The following is a 17,468-nucleotide window of genomic DNA, read 5'->3' as shown; positions in this document are numbered from 1 at the left end:
TTTTTCAAATTTCTAATAAATAAATGCTTCAATTATAAGCATTACTCGTTAGAAATATTTCAAATAATATTTTATTTCTCTCGTACTAAAAGCAAAATATTTGAATATATACATATAAATATAGTATATAATATTTTATTTCAACAAAATTACACAATTTAAATAATTACTTTCAATAGCTTCGTGAAATGTATCATTGTTAATAAGTTCGAAAAGGAAGTTGTAATTCCATTTCGCATTTATTGTAAACGTTAATCAAACTAGAAATTAACATGAAACGGAAGATTCTGTCGCGAAACGGTGCAATAGCTATAGCTACCTATGTTCGCCTCCACGGATAATTCGCACTAACTGCACTAAACACAATCAACTCGAGACAATAATACATCGGGCTTACAGCTATTCGCGATCATGTCTGTGATCATCTGTCGGAGGGCTCGAGCAGGATAGTCCGAGAAACACGGAGGTGCCTTTGAGGCCGTAACGCCGGAAGTGCAAGAAATGTCTATCTCAATGCAAAGGAGAATACAAATACAATGTCTAGCCACCGTTTTCTATAAGAGGTAAGACAAGCGTAGACAAAGCTTACAAGGCACATTATGCTAAGATCCGGTGGTTTGCATAAAGCACCGACAATAGCATTCTCCTTGCCACATGCTGAGGATGAGACGCAGAGATAAATCGCTGACCAGAAAGCAGAAATCAGAATTATATAATGTAAGAAAAGATAAAGATGAAGAAAAATGGCAAAACACAAAAACACAAAAGCTAGTAAGATAACAAAAAATACTACGAATTTTAAAACTAATTTTATTTGATTTTAATGAATAAATATAAGAAAAATTTAAAATATCCTACATTCTCGTAGAAATTTTTGCAAACTGCGGCATCATTATTTTTATAACATATAATTTATCTAATACATAATGTTGCGTGTATACACAAGTGTTACCAAAATCGTCTTATTAAGCCAAATCTTCTTATTAATGGAAATGCTTATAATTTCGACTGATTGGATTTTGAATGCGAATAAGTTCTCGTATGCCTTAATTAATACGTTCCCCTCAGACTCGCAAACGCACGCATATATCACCGAATGCACGTTAATGAAATAGCGGTTAGCGGCTGTTGAAGTAGTGCGAACATGCCTGCGGAATCAGCCTCGATTCTCTGTGAACTCGTAGTCGCATTTGCACACATGATGTGCACGTCTTACCTCCTTTCGTCAGAGAATTATTACCTACATTTACACAACTAACGCTACAAATTGTGCAGTTGTGCATGTTTATTAACACAATGTCTGCTTCATAACAAGAGAAAAAAATCTTTTCCACGATGAAAGAGATATTACGTACAAATAATCGTTGACATAATTATAAGTTTTTTTAATTTGCTCCTATCAATTTTTGTCCAATTATCACGCCCTAATAAATAACGAGTATAAAATAAAAAAGGAACAAATTGGAATTGACATGTTAATTCGTGAAATATGTATCACGAAATATGTTTCTCGATTATTTTGTCGACTTCAATCTTAATCCTGATGCTGCGCCATTAAAATAGAAACGTATTTTTTTTTTTTCATTTTGCCGCTCTTTACCAATTAAATAATTTCGAACGGTATCTTAATAACGATTCTATCTTTTGCAAAAAATATGAATGCATTTTTCGCAAAAATTATGTAATATAATGGCCAGAATTAAAAGAGAAAGACCGGCACAATCGATAAGAATAATTCATTTCAATTTTGCAAATTATAAACGTGTAGTTTTATTTTGTTTTCTTTTTTATTTTTTTTTCGATGGATTATTCGATTCGAGCAGAATCCCATGCAAGTCGATAACCGAAGTGGAAAAACCTTCTCCATCTATGTATTTAATCGAATCCAGGTACAACGTATAATAATCTCGCGAATATTCACCGTCGTTATTTCGCCCATCGCCGCGGAGGAGATTCACCGGCACGATGGAAATAACAAACGCGCTGTTTTTAATGGATTAAAAACGAAGGTGGGCGATTACGCGCTAATAAATTGTTGGCACTTTCCATAGAGATCTTTTGTCGGCGCTCGTACGCGGAACGATTCTAATACGTTTTTAATGGAGCCACATTACCCGTCCAGGATGAATAATGAAACTCGAATTTAATTTGCGCCACCTTGAGATTCATCTCAATCTAGAGTGAACGAGGCACGATCGCATCGGTGACAAAATGAAGCGGGCTGAAGGTTAAATGATTAATGAGTGATCCAGAAATTTTTTTATATATCTATGTCACGTTCTAGAACTTCGCGCTTTCTGATGATTCTATTTTCAATACAAAACTGAGTCAGTGTAATATTGTAGTTAATCCGAGTTTTTTATCTCGGAAATTATTCTTTAATGTTTTAGCATTGAAAAATTTTAAGTCAAGATTTATCGTCAAGAAAAAAAAAAAAAAAACAACATTATAAAAAAAAAGTATTTTATTTTTTTATATCCGTAGCAAAAGATTAACATGAAATATGAACCAATTATCTTGCTTAACGGATATTGCGTTGCGCATGCTATATGCAACATCTACGGATTCTATTTTGATCGATAAGCTATTGTATTGCACGCGCTAGGCAGCGATTCGATGATTATGGGAACGCAAGAGGCAGTCACGACAGTCTTCATCGAGCTTGTTTAAAACGAGTGGTGTTACGTAATAAATCGAATCTTCTTTTTTTTTTTTTATAAAATGTCGTGTACTGGTTAATCGATCCGACGGATATTACGTGTCCACTTTGAAGCATGCCGTTTTAAAGCACCGGTGTTGCCGCTAGCTTGTAAATTGAATTCCGAAGTCATTCTACTGCATCGACCATCAGTGGGCATTTTTGCAAGAGGATAATATAGAAATAACTTTTGCGAGAAAAAAAAAAAGGCCAGAAACTTTGTTGCACCCGACAAATACCCTTTGTGTTAGAGATGTTGTTTAAAATTTCAGCGAATTCGACATTTCGCTTAAAATGAGATATATTTAAAAAAAAATGTTTTAGTGCCTAAGTTACTTAAAATCAAATTGTAGTTAAAAAAAATACATCAATTTTTATACATTAATATTTATACATTAATGTACTGGAAAAAATGTGATAGATTTATAAAAAAAAAACGATATATAATTGATAACGCTACGAAACCTCCTATTGTATTACGTTATTCTTCGCGTCCGTTAAGTTTAGATTCGCGGTATCGTGGAACCTTAATCCAACTATATTCCGGCTTAATCTAGCTACATTCCATTTCTGCAGATAAAATCACGTAGCACTTCTTACAAAGGTGAGTCTGAATGGGGAATTTCATATCGATATTCGATTTTCTCATCTAGCTTATTTTTCTCTTTACGCCCACGCTTTATAGGACAAAGAAGAAGAAATAAGAAAACGCGAATTCGTGATTTTGGCGCTTCCGTTAGGCGAGCAGATCGCAAATGGCTGTTCAGTGATAAAAGACTTCAATTGATCATATAAAAGAGATTTTTCTCTTGCATGCTTTGATTTATAATTTATCCGAGGTTAAAACAATCGATGGCGTAAAAAAGAGTGTTAATCGTAAAATTTACATCTCAATATTACCGTATTATTAAACGAATTTTTATTCGTCTATGAAATCCAAGATGAAATATCTCCGGGTCGAGGCTTTCGCGAAAGAATCTCGCATTATATGAGAACTGAGTTTAATATTTGACAGTTTTATTGAGCGAACAATAATCTCGCAAGATTACTTATCTTCAGACGAAGATGGGTATTAAATCGATTCTCTAAATTACTAAGAGACTCTTTTGCTGGCGAGTCTACCAAGCACGAATGAATATTTAAACGGTGAAAAGGCAGCCCAAGCATCAAAGACTTTCTTATTATTGAAAAGTTCGCGATAGAAGATAGCTTATTACTTTCAATGCATTCGGGCTTTCCGATAAGTCTCGTTATTTTGATATCCTTGCAAACTATTATTATCTCCCTCGTTTTCGTTTTCTCTCTCAAGAGATATTTTATCATTAAAAACAATCATCCGTAGAGACCAGTTATAATAAGCATTCATAAGTATGTGTGTGATAAATTTTACATTATGCCGAATATGAAAAATATAATAAATTTTGCCATCCAAAATTTTTATATATAGTATTTTATTTTAATTTCTATATATAATTTTAGATTTTTGAAAAAAACTTTCTTACGTGACTTGTAAAATTTAAATACAAAAATCTAAAAAAAATAATTAAAATTTTTTTATTTTTTTGATTTTATTGGTTAAAATTTAAAAAAGTTAGAAGCTATTGAAAATTGGAAAATTACGGTAAACGATTAATATTCTCGACATCTTTGGTAAAGAAAAGTTGCACTCAAACGATATTAATTTTTCAGAAGAAAGTCTATTATTAAAACTAAAGAAAAAAGAATATTGAAGTATTATTACATTTGATGATTTATTTCAATTTCTCACTATTCAGATCTTTTCTAAATAAAGATACCTTTACAATATGTTTGTCAATCTTCAGCTTTTCCTCGCAGAAGAGAGAGAATGTAATCTTGTCTCTTTGAAAATTGCATTATGCAAGTTAATTTGCAATTTAATACAAACTCGTCCATGAACTAGAAAGGAATCCGTAGTATCTTTCAAATATAAAGGATAATATGATCTTCAATATCGATGTTCTCTCTATTTTTGCGTTTTAATTTATCTTGGAAAGGTATACCTAACATCAGTCTCCTTGAGTTGCGTGAAATAAATTCGAGAAGTCGAAATTCTTTTCTCAGTTTCGCTAACTATTCTTGGCTTTGAAATCCGACGAAATTATAGCGAGAAGAGAAGTATTAAATATTTTGTATCTCCTCTATTTTCTATTTTCGCGTGAACAAACGAGACTGCAATTGAATAAATTCCTCACAAAGAACAAACTGTCGCTCGTTATACACGTGTCATTAATTCTTTTTTTTTACATAAACGAGTTTTTTTAATAAAAATTATTTAAATTTTTCATAAAAAAATGATGGTAAATTTCTCTTATTAATTTGCCTTTTCCATGAAGTATCCTATCAGACTTATTAATCTTAATCAACACTCTAAAGAGTTTTGCTCATAAACAAATAAATAAAACAAGCAAACAAATTTGCATATATTAACCTAACAAGCACAATCGGCCATCTAACGACGTAATGAATACCTTGCATTTTTATCGCACACCATTTTTCAAAGCGTGTTCAAAAAATAAAAAAATTGCCACAACGGCCTACTTAGAATCTACCCAGCTAGGCAATTTATTTTCATTTCTCCTAACGATTCTCTCAACCCGTCTCCCTTTTCGCGCTCCACTTTCTATACAGAACGACGAATAATTTCGAATCCTTTTCGAGAACATGCGATCCACTCTGTCCAATCGATAACATTAATGTTATGGTTCCGAGGAATCTTGTAAAGCGATTACGAACAAGCTGGAAAACGCACGTAATGATTTCCATATCTTGAGCGATTCAGTATTAGAAATGGCACTGATTCGACAAAATTGAGTTAGAACTATTAGGATTATGCATATAGATGCTCCGATTCATACGAAGATTTCTTGTTAGAAGAAACGAAAATTAGGTCTCGAGCTCAAAAACACTCCCATCTTTTCTTTTGCGCGTCAAATTTAAAAAAACCTTGGTGGTTTTTTAATAAAAATTTTTTAATAAATATTTTATCAAATTTTGTTTAGCAATTTTTAATTTTATCGTATATAAAATATAATATTATAACATAAAAAATCGGAATTATATATATATATATATATATCGGAATTATATATTATATATTATGTCTCAAAATATCTCTAAAATTTATATATATATATATATATATATATATATATATATATATATATATATCTACAGATGTCAATCTGCTTAAAATTTATTAATTTATCATATATATTAGACAAAATTTTATTACATTATTTAAAAATTACGTCATTGCATTTTAAAAATAATTAACATTAATCTTTTAATATTTTGCATAATATTTTAATTTACATGTTTACAGAATGTGTTAAATTAAGTAACATATCAAAGTTGTCAATATACATTTATTAACGAAAGATCAGATATACATATAAGATTATGAAATATCTCTCATTTAATTTTCAAGTATGTAGATATTATAATCTAATTATATCATTTAACTTTAAGTTTAAGCACTGTTTTTTTAAGCTAATTATAATGTAATCTTAATCAAGAATCTTAAATTATAAAGAAAGGTAACGTTCCAAAGAATTTTTAAACTAATAAAAACACAGCATAAAATATGCTGTGCCAGCAAATCTCTTTTTCTGTACATTCCTTTTCTTTCATTTTTTGCTCTTTTCTCTTGTCCTTTCCAGAAGATTTATGATTGCCGTAGCTAGATTATACTAACTACTTGTAATACGTAAATTTCAACGCATATGATTTAAAGAGATTTAATTTCGACGTAATAACAAGGCATAAAACGATAGAAGCAGATGAGAAGAATAAGAGATAGAGAGAATAATTTGGTATTGTTTACATACCATTACCACTGTATAATATATCTCTAACTGCGTTACGCAATATACAATGCACGCATTAGAGAGAAGATGTGTCGTTTCCACAATATGTCTCTCATAAAATTTGCATTATTCTGATAGTTACATAATGATAATCCACCAAATCGCTTTTTCTTTTTTTTTTGCAATAGCTTGAACATTTAACAGATAAATAATTATTTACCTGATATTTTCATGAGTGCACATAGAGGTAAAATTTGACTAAACACTTTCGCGAGTTAAATTCTTCGATCTTTCCTTCAGAGACAGACTTCGCGGCGTCTTTGTCGTGTAATCAAATTACCTGAATCTAATTAATAGTTCATCGATACTATCTACGACGGTAGGTCGGAGCGATTTGACTTGTTCATCCACGGTACACCCACGATCGTAGTTAACCACGTAGTCAACGTTATGTACGTAGGAACCGCGTGTTGTTTGTCACCGGCAATTCGGAGCATGCCTGATCGAACGTAACACAGCGCGTACAACGCATCCGCGGCGTTGTACGGTTGTCTTACGAGATATTAAACCCTGAATCCGGCCGTCCCGTGTCACGTAATGCGAAAGCAGCCCCATGTGCGTGCCGAGCAACGAAAATTGTTGTACAACAACGCGTCGGCAAGAGAAGCCGATATATATATATCGGATGTAACGCGTCCCGCGAGGCAACCCCCGATATTCGCTCGCGTATGAAATCTGTTTGCCGGCTTTATCGCGCGCGTAGCTTTATGGCACGTCCATTACAAAAAATAAAAGAATAATACTCGTTGTTCTCTGCAACGGCTCTTATTGCCAATCACTTGCGGCGGCATTTTTTTTAAATTGCGTGTAATACCTGGTGATTGTTTCATCGTTATATGCAACTGTTTTCCAATCTCTTTTTTTTTTTAAACGCAAAGCTAAAAGAGTTCGTTATCTTTAGAAGCTTTTTTTCTAAACCGACTCTTCCATTTATGTATACTTACTATATTATCTGACGTGACATTGTAAACACTAGATTCTTTGAGAGGAAAATTATATTACTCACCCTCGATGATTTGCGTTTGTTGACGTTCTCGATACACGGGAAGCTGCCACACTGAAATACATATAATATATTATAAATAATATAATATAATAAATATATTATATAACAATCTTCTATCTCTCTCTAATCATTATATTTAATAATAATTCAAGGACACGGAATATTTCAAAGAAAAATTATTTTAATATAGAGATTTCTGCAGCATAGATCATAGTTAGTATGCTGACAAACATTTTTATGAGAAAAGTATGAGAACCAGATGGGTGATAGATTGGTTTTATGGCCTAATAAACAGTAGATAGCATAGTAAACAGCATAAACTGTATTTGAGATTCGTACGATAGCGGTCTTTGGAGAATGTACAGTAAACGCTCTGCCACGAATGCCTTATCAAAAAAGTGTCTTTCAGCTTATGCAACTATATTATAAAATTATGTCTGTATATATTGAAAGAATTTAGCGATCAATATAAAAATTCATAATTTGGAATTTATATACCGCGATTATATTAATTCTCGTCTCACCGGCGTAATTGCACATGCTCAAGTAATACATGACATTTTACATAACATTCTTTTATGTGTTAAAATATATAATGTTATGGGAAGATTTATTTGTACAAATCAACAAGATAGTTTTTGGACTACAATATAAGATTAAAAATATATTAAAATTACAATCATGTTAACTGTTTTTAAATTATACATGAGAATAAATGGTTATACTTTGAAAATAAATGAATATTTGGCTAGAAAAATGTCAAATATCTAATTATTTGCTTTTTTACATAACATTTGTTATTATAATAGACTTCATTTTAAAATGTACGCATCTAGATAGCACGTGATGATTTTTATGTTACACGTTAGCTTAGAGATTATATAAATATTAATCTTTCGATTAATAAAAATTTTATAAGATCAAAAAATCGAAATATAAATATATATAGTAAATTGAGAATTATATCCATGTCATTGTATGTAAGAAATTAAAAAAAAAAAAATAATTTCAACATTTCACGGACTAAATACCATTATCGTAAAATTTGAAAAAAAAAAAAGTTATCGACATATCAATAAGTGTTCTTTGGTCCAGTTCGTGTCTGTTTATTACAGTGTATGGTTTAACGATGGAAGAAAACCGCTCGGCTTTTCTGTCCGCTTGTGCGTGCGAACGAAACGAGCGTCATTCCAAAACGCGAGAAGTTCACCACGAGCAACTATAGCCGTCATACACAAATACCACAAATGCGGTTTATTGTTTTATCGTGACGGACAAGTAAAAATATGTTGAGCGCTCGTGCGCGATTTCTATGCGTACGACGTGCACGCGACGAGTTTAATGCGCGGATAACCGAGTGGAATGGCTTTGCCATGTGGAAATGTCACTGAACAACGAGACAGAAATTTTTTTCCACATTAAAATGTTTTTCACCCTTTTAACTCTTCGAATGTAAACAATTTTTTATTAATACATTCGATAAACATCTTCTTATCATTTCGTTTTATTAATATTGTGTATACAAGCAGTTTATTCATAAAATAATTATTTTTTTAATTTTCATTTAGATTTCTTTCTCTCCAAATTGCAGAATGTAATTTCAAAAAATAAGATATAATTCTACATTTTTTAATTTCTTTTACAAACTCATTGGAAAAGGGACTTTAGCAAATTCATATGAAATTTACATTAGCATTTTGCATATATTTTGTCCGCTGAAATGCAATGTTCCTGTCAAAAATGTGAAATTCAAAACGATATTTGGAACGTGAACGAGTTACGAGAAAAGGGCGCAAAAGAAGGGCGCCAGGTTTTGTCGATGATTTGCCGAGCGGTCGCAACGGAAGAATAGAATTGCTTTCCGCTTCTGGTGGAATTTCTACCATATTCCTCGGACATACTACTTCCGGTTATATATATATATATATATATATATATATATATATATATATACTGCCTTTTCTAGTTCTGTCAAATAATTTAAAAATAACCGTACTGTGATATATGTGTGTGTGTGAGTATGTATCCTTTTAGTTATTTCAATCTAAAAAGAGAAAAAGAGAGAAAGAGAGAGAGAGGGTATATAATATATTATAAATAATAAATAAAATTGTTAAAATCAATCACTTCGTAAAGGTACGCATAAAATGTTGCAGTGAAAAGTATGCTAGAAGAAATATATACATATAAATTTCGAAAAACATTTAGAGATTGATTTTTATAAAGCGAGAAAGCAAAATTTTTTCACGTTTCTTCAGTTTATAAGAGAAAAATTATAAAAAATTATTTAATTTATTTACAGTATTAATTTATATTTATTTCTCGTGCAGAACAAACATAATAATTTCTAACAAATGATAATTCAATCTTTCACTGTTGCCGTCGCAGCTTCTTTTCACGAAAGATTCACGGTCGACAAGAGGGAGAACAGCACTTTATTCCTTCGCACGGTCCACGCTTTGCGATGATTAAGTCTTCTTCGGAGTTTTATCCTTGGAAGGCGGAAAAAAGTTCTACGGGGAAGACTTGAACTACTCCCTCTTTCCGTCTAGAACGGTTTTATCTTCGATCACGCTTCGTGCTGCGATGCGGTCTCGTTTGCGCAAAGTCGAGCGAGATAATCGATACGTCTTCGTCCGCTCTCACCACCTAAAAGCCGCCGAGATGCTATTTCTCGCCGTTCCCTTTGCCCTTCGCCGCGCGATCTTTTATTATTATACGCGTTCAAGGCTAAAGAGCGATTCATATACACACACACGTACACTGTATCATTTTTTTCTCATTACTAACATAAGTAACAATACAAGCATGATAGGAAAAAACGCGCAAAAGTAAAAAAAAAAAAAAATCAATTCATCAAAGAAACTCAATTTTCAAAAAAGTATGAAATCTACCTCTTATTTATTAAAAATAGAATATTCAAATTTAATGATTATGAAATAAAAAAGAATAATTTAATTATAGATATCGTTAAATATATAAATAAAACAAATATAAGCATATTCGCTCTTTCTCTATTTTAGAAAATATGAATATATAAAAATGTAAATATAAATAACGTGAAAAAGCACTCTTTATAAAATATAAATAAAATCTAAATAAAATCTTTTTCGCTATTTTAGAGAGTCTTATAAAAAGAATGTGCAACCACAATCTGGCTCGAACGTAAAAATATTGGATTTTTTAAAAAACGCTCTTAATATGCGAAACGTTCTCGTTCGCGCGATATTAACGACCGACCGTAAATACCGAATTGTGTAGCCTAGATTACGACGTATGTTCGTGACGATTTCTCGAATCGATTTCCGATCACCTACTCCGATGGTCATTCAATCGCTAGCACTTCTGTCAACGAAATTAGACATTGACATTGTGTTTTGAATTTTGAAAGAAAAAAATGCCGTCGCCGAGACGTCTTTAAAGGAACGGCAATATTGATCGGTCAGTTCTCGCATAATAATATTCTGAATAATAATGCAAATGTGACAAGGCAAATTCGTCTCCGTAAACTGCTTACATAAACTATAAGTAATTTAGAACGCAATCGATTAACATGAATGGCATCACCGTGCAATGTTTACCAGCGATTGACACAAACTTCGCTGGCAGTAAATCATTGAAAGGCCTGTGTCAACAAGGATTTTCATTTTTGGTCGTTGATAGGAATGGTCGACCGTCACCTCGCTCAACAGAAATTAATTCACTTTTACAACCACTCCCCTTACATTTACGCTTCTATCCTCCCCCTTCCCCCCACCCCCACAGCTGGCATATGTCCGAGCCATCCGTTTGAATGGATGCCTGCTACGTTATCCAGGACGAACAGCAATCGTGCGTGTCATAAAAAGAGACAAAAATACATTTTAATTAAAACAAAAAATTATATAGAAATTCAATTTCACGTGGATTTATTACAGTAGGATTCACAATTCTGAAAATTTCGTTATTATTATATATAAATCTGTTCATTATAATGGAGATAATATTCTGTTATTTTGAATATACACACACAAAAGCGATAAATCTACTTGTTCCGCTCGTATAGAAATTTTTTCACAATAATTGATTAAATGTAAATATAAATTTCTGTTAATCTTGGAGTTAAATTCAACAGCGCGGGCGCAATTTAATTATGTCATCGATCGTCTACTATTACGTTCTCAGGATATGTAAAAGATATAGTCGCGGTAAAAATTTTCACTAACAATATTAACAGCAACTCTCTCTAAATATAAAAATTAATATGTAATAATCATGAATAAAGATAATATTAAATCAGATTATATGAAGAAAAAAAAACGATGATATAAATATTCTCCGGGTATAAAATGTGTCTTGATATTAATTTAATACAATTTTTATTTTTATTTATCATTTATTTTTATTTTGTCATGGATAAAACAATAACATTCATATAAATATATTATATTTAGTATATGTATTTAGTTTATTCTTGTTAAGATTTATTAAAAAAAATCTTAATAATTCATATGACATTTGTAAAATTTCACTATACGCATCATGCACAGAAAAATATGCATATTTCTCCTTATTGAATCAAAATCGAAATGATTATATATATTTCTCACGTATTGGAACGTGCAAAGTATCCACTTTATATTATTTTTACATTTCCGTGCAGATAAATTAAAATTATAAATAATGCAATAATAAAATAATTAAATGTATAAAATTACTTATGTACACAGCTGGCCATTAAAATTGCAACATTATATTACATTACATCACATTTATATACGTAGCAATGTATGCGTGCATAACGACCACCACCGACAGATAACTGGATACAATCATATTATAAAAATTAATTAAACGTGGATCGTTACAGAAGCACAAACTTTTGCACTGGGCAATTCTATACGTCCTCGATTTTCGCGGTGAGATTGTGTACGACGTTTATCCGTATATATGCACTTGTTCGTTACATCACCTAGATACGTATTCGTTATTTGCGAGGATGTACGAACGAAATTTATCTCGACATGCGGAATTTTCGTTCAGCCGCCTTCATTAACGAGTTTCTCGATTAATTATTACGGCACGTTTCAGCTCTCTCATACATTTGACCAAATATCATTGCGGATGAAAATCACTTTAACTTTTAGCTTGTCCAAAGAAATATAATCGTCGATAAGTTTTAAATTAGTATTGATTTAGAAGGATATCTAAAATTTACGCCTTGTTAATTTTCATTTAAATCTGACAATTGTAAAATAAATTAAAATACTTTCAATTTAAATAATTTTTTTACTCCATTCAATATACAGACTAAACGCTTAGTTTAGTTTAGTTAGCAGTTATTCTGTTGCATCATGATTATTTATTATGATAAGCTTAATGAGAGGTATATTCATACTATGTCCGTTTTAGTCAGATATCGTGTTTGTGATTCGACGGGACATCATATCTCATTAGTTATCAATTCGCGCATTCATAAATCGCAGCAGTCAACATAATAAACGCTGTATAGTCATTTACGTCACTCAACGCATGATTACATGCGAAGAAATACGGTCGAGCAAAAAAAGCCTCATCTGCGTCAAGCAAGCATATAATTAATGAAACGCGATATTTTCTATTGCTTAGACGACCGTCTTTCGATTTACGCTGCGGCTTCGAGAATGTTAGATCGGAAAACAGAAAGAAAAAAAGATAAGTGTGATTAATAGCGCAGGGAGAAATAATGTTGGTGTTATAACAAGTTTTTCCTTCGACATTGATTGATAGCCACAAATTAATGATCATTCTAATCAGGTATTTTTTTCTTTGTGTTTAATGAAATAATAAAAATTTATTTAGATATTAAATAAAATATTAAAAATCAAACTTTATATATATATACGTCATGTTCCTTTTTTTTTAAATATTTATGAGAGAAAAATATGTCATTATAATAATATTGTATTATGTAATAATATAAATAAAATATTCAAAAATTTTATTAATAATTTATATATTAATATTAAATATTAAATATTAATAATTTAAATAAAATTATAATAATACAATTATTTTTTGATCTATATTTTTATTTCTTGGATGACTTCAAAATTTTCAGTTTTAGATGAAACATCAAGCAGTCAGTTTTTAAATAAAATGATAAATATGTCTATGTATTGAAACAAAAATTAAATGTTCAATATTCAGAAATTTGAACAATGTTTTAGCATTTTTCTATGTCTATATTCGTAAATTTGAATTTAGTGTAATCTACAAACAAAATCATCACAAATCCAATAACCAGAGTACGATTGATCGAAAAAATTAAGTTTATTTTGTTCCAAATTTTGCAAACTATTTCCTACTATTTTGCTAATTATTGTGTTCTCTTTATACACATTGGAAATGCTACGCAAGATAATTGAAACGCTTAAATTATTTCAAAACTTAAATAACACTATGTGAAATGCAGAATTTGTATCCCCGTAATTATCTTCAAAGATTATTTCAGTTATTTGAATATCCCGACAAAAGCAAGGTAATTCCTCGTTTAAATGACAGCTAAATTATCTGTCACTCTTTCAACACAATACAAATTACATAAATATTTTAAACAAGCAATGTTTTCGTAATTTTTAATGATGTCAACTATAGCTATCAAAAATCAAACTAAAATCGTTTATAATTATCTAATATTTATAATTCTGACATATTATGCAATTGTTAAAGTGCATTTTACTTATATGTACAATATACAGATAAGCATATATACAGATAAGCTTCCTTCACCGTGCCCATCATGTATATATGCTCGATATATTTCGCCCGAGTGTGGCTGTACGTATTGGCGTACCTACCCTGTAATTAATACTGTACGAGGTTTGTCGTTCAACATAATTATCCGATAAAGATCTAAATTGATTGTTTTCCATTATGCAATACATTTCTTTAAACATGTGCAATGTTATCGCGAAATAACTTTCGCGCGAATCCCTATTGCGCGATTCTATATGCAATATATTACACAAATTAATTAAATTATCTTCTCATTTAATTCATAACATCAATTTCATTCAATCATTTATACATTGACGGATTGCAATTACTTATTAGCTCTTTTTTTAACATTGAGCTCTACAAATATATCAGAATTAAAGACACCGAGAAGTTTATTATATTATTAAATTTTTTTTCTTTTTATATATTGTTATTTAATTGTGTGTTGTTGTTTATTTTACGTACATTTTTAAAAAATTACTTTTAAACCAATTTTAATTCTTGTAAGTAATTAATATATAAGGAATAGTTAATACAAAGATAAAATAAATATTATACAGCAAAACTATTTTAACTACATTATCTCTTCTGTAATTAGTGGCATTGCTCGAGATATGACGTCATAAAGCGCCTGCACATAAATAACATCCTTTCTTCATTCTCTCTCTATCTATCTGGTGACTATTTATATAATTTATTTTGTACACAATTCAGTCACGGCGAAAGTGTAACAGGTACGAAATAATTGCTTCCTATGTGTAATTGCTCGCTTTTTCCACGACAGTCATTTGTAGCAAGCCCCGGTAATCGCGCTTATTCCCCGTCTGATAATCGCTTTTCGTGCCGCGCGTACATTACAATGTTAACGACAGAAAAAAAATAATATTAACACGAAGCAATCAGTGTTGGAAAGGCGTTTCGCGCGGAAATGGTGATTTTCTGCCGACCAAGAAAAACCTGCAGCAAGACTTATCTTTTCTGCTCGAATAACGCAGGACAATGTATATGTAAATGCGAACGCTGTAATAAAGATTAAAAAAAGAAAAACAGATTATCAAAGGCTAGAGTGAGAATAATAATTATGGCTATATCACTACAAATTTTTGGGAAAAAATTCGGATCTCCGTTGACGCGAAATTTTTTTCGCCAGTATTATTAACGGAATATCTTGTTGAAATTTTGCCAGACGAGTAAGCGAGCGAGTAATTAAAATAATAATGCCGCTCGTACGTAAATTTCTTGTGCGTACATTGATAGATCTAGGTTATCTATCTGTGTTGCTGCAACGTCACGTATGGATGTACAGAGGACGATAACGTCCACCGGGTTACACCGTTGCAGCGGTAATCGTATGGCGATCCTCCTGACGGATATTCTCGATTTGTCGCCTTATCTAATCGCAGGCGGATACGCGCATCGTAACCGCATGTGGCCAATCGAGCAACGAGGTGACTAAATTTACAAATACAATGTCCTACTCAACGACATTCTACGAAGAGTGTAAAATATACCCGATCTAGGACAATAAAAATATTTTGCTTCTACCTAAATATATATATATAGAATAAAATTTGTACAGAAAAGAAAAGAAAAATATAAAAATTGAGTTCTTTTCTATTTCTAGAACAGTTTGCAGCTTAATTGCTCTAGATTGATATAATAACTTAGCGTTTAAAATTAGTCACGTCAACATTTTAATAAAATTATTGTTTCTAAACAGAATTTTCTCTCTCGAAATTGAAGCTCGTATTTTTAAAATATCCCCAAAAGAATATTTTAATTATTTTTTGAATCTTTATATTAAACACAAAAATTGACAAGTATTATCATCAAAATAATATCAATGTCAAAATATCGATTATCATTACGAATAACGAGCATGTCCAGTAAGTATGTCTAACTAATATTTGCTAAATAGTCTACAAGATAACTTTCGGAATGAGATACAAGATTCCAAGGATATTCATATAAAGCGAGAAACACCAAAGAGAGCAGATAGAGGAATTCTTGGCAGATGGCCATTGAGAGAAATATGAACTGAGAGCTTGCTTCTACGATAACACGTAATAAATTCCGTCATGGGGTGCCAGCAGACAGGCGCATGTAATGGAACGTATTATATAGTGTATGGAAAAGAGAAGAAATCGTCTTTATTCATCTACAAGACACATATACTTTTCTGCCTCGACAGTTAATATTAGTATTGTTTCAATATTATTCTTCAATCAATTGTAATCAAATTATAATATTAAGTATTAAAATAATAACATTTTCACCGAGTTTAATTGTACATAATATTATAAAGTTAGAAATCTCTTGAATAATAAATATCCAACAATTAACAGTACTTTATATAGATAAAAAATTTCATAAAACTTTTAAAAAATTGGAAAAATATCTCCGGAAGACTGGAATCCTTACTCAATAGCACGTCTGCTAATTATTGCACATAAAAATCAAGGAAAAAAGGATGTTGTTATCCCAAAGATGTCCCTTTCTCATCCTCCCAAATAATGAAGGGAGTATCGATCGTCGGAAGTGGACGATAAAACGGCACGGAAAAACCCCCTAAATGGCAAAGATTTATTTTTAGTCTCTTGTGTGCGGTTTGAGATAGGGAAAGTCAGTGATAGGTCTCGATTTCGCGCTGACAAAGCGCACGCGCTTCTCGTAGCGCGTCAAGTATTTCTCGATGAACCTGACTCAGCCATCGGCCGCGCGTTGTTGCACACGGTCAATGACACCGCTGGAAACAACTTTATTGTTCCGACCACGCATATCGATTCTTCGAACAAAATGACAAGAATAAATAATTAATGTAATTAATAATGCATTGATTAAAATAAAATTGAAAGGACAGCCGAGTCACCGTTATTAAGGTGATGCTTTTATATTGATTAGAATGTTTTGATTTTACTTTATGTCAATTTTAATTGCAATTTGTTTAAAATACAAATTTTTATTATGTAAATATGTTTATTATATAAATAAGTAATTATTATAATAATATTTATTATAATAAATAAGTATTTATTATAATAAATATATATCAAGACCTGGAAGCGCTGAGAAAGTATAATAAAAATATAAAAAAGAAATCTAGATACAGTTCTTGCTACATAATTATGTTTCTCTCCCT

At 31.1% G+C, this 17,468-nt stretch overlaps 1 protein-coding gene across 4 annotated transcripts in view; it reads right to left on the bottom strand.

Moving 5' to 3' along the window:
• Positions 1-17,468, bottom strand: part of LOC126848122 (neurexin-1) — a 203,450-nt gene that overhangs the window by 184,421 nt on the left and 1,561 nt on the right. For all 4 annotated transcript variants that reach the window (XM_050588724.1, XM_050588726.1, XM_050588728.1 and 1 more), the window contains exon 2: positions 7,592-7,642. In XM_050588724.1, the coding sequence (XP_050444681.1) occupies positions 7,592-7,642 (51 nt within the window). The remainder of the gene's footprint in view (positions 1-7,591; positions 7,643-17,468) is intronic.

Source organism: Cataglyphis hispanica, chromosome 3, assembly GCF_021464435.1.
Source record: "Cataglyphis hispanica isolate Lineage 1 chromosome 3, ULB_Chis1_1.0, whole genome shotgun sequence".
NCBI lineage: Eukaryota > Metazoa > Arthropoda > Insecta > Hymenoptera > Formicidae > Cataglyphis > Cataglyphis hispanica.
Note: the sequence above shows the minus strand (reverse complement) of the source record. Positions and strands in the feature narration are given on the sequence as shown.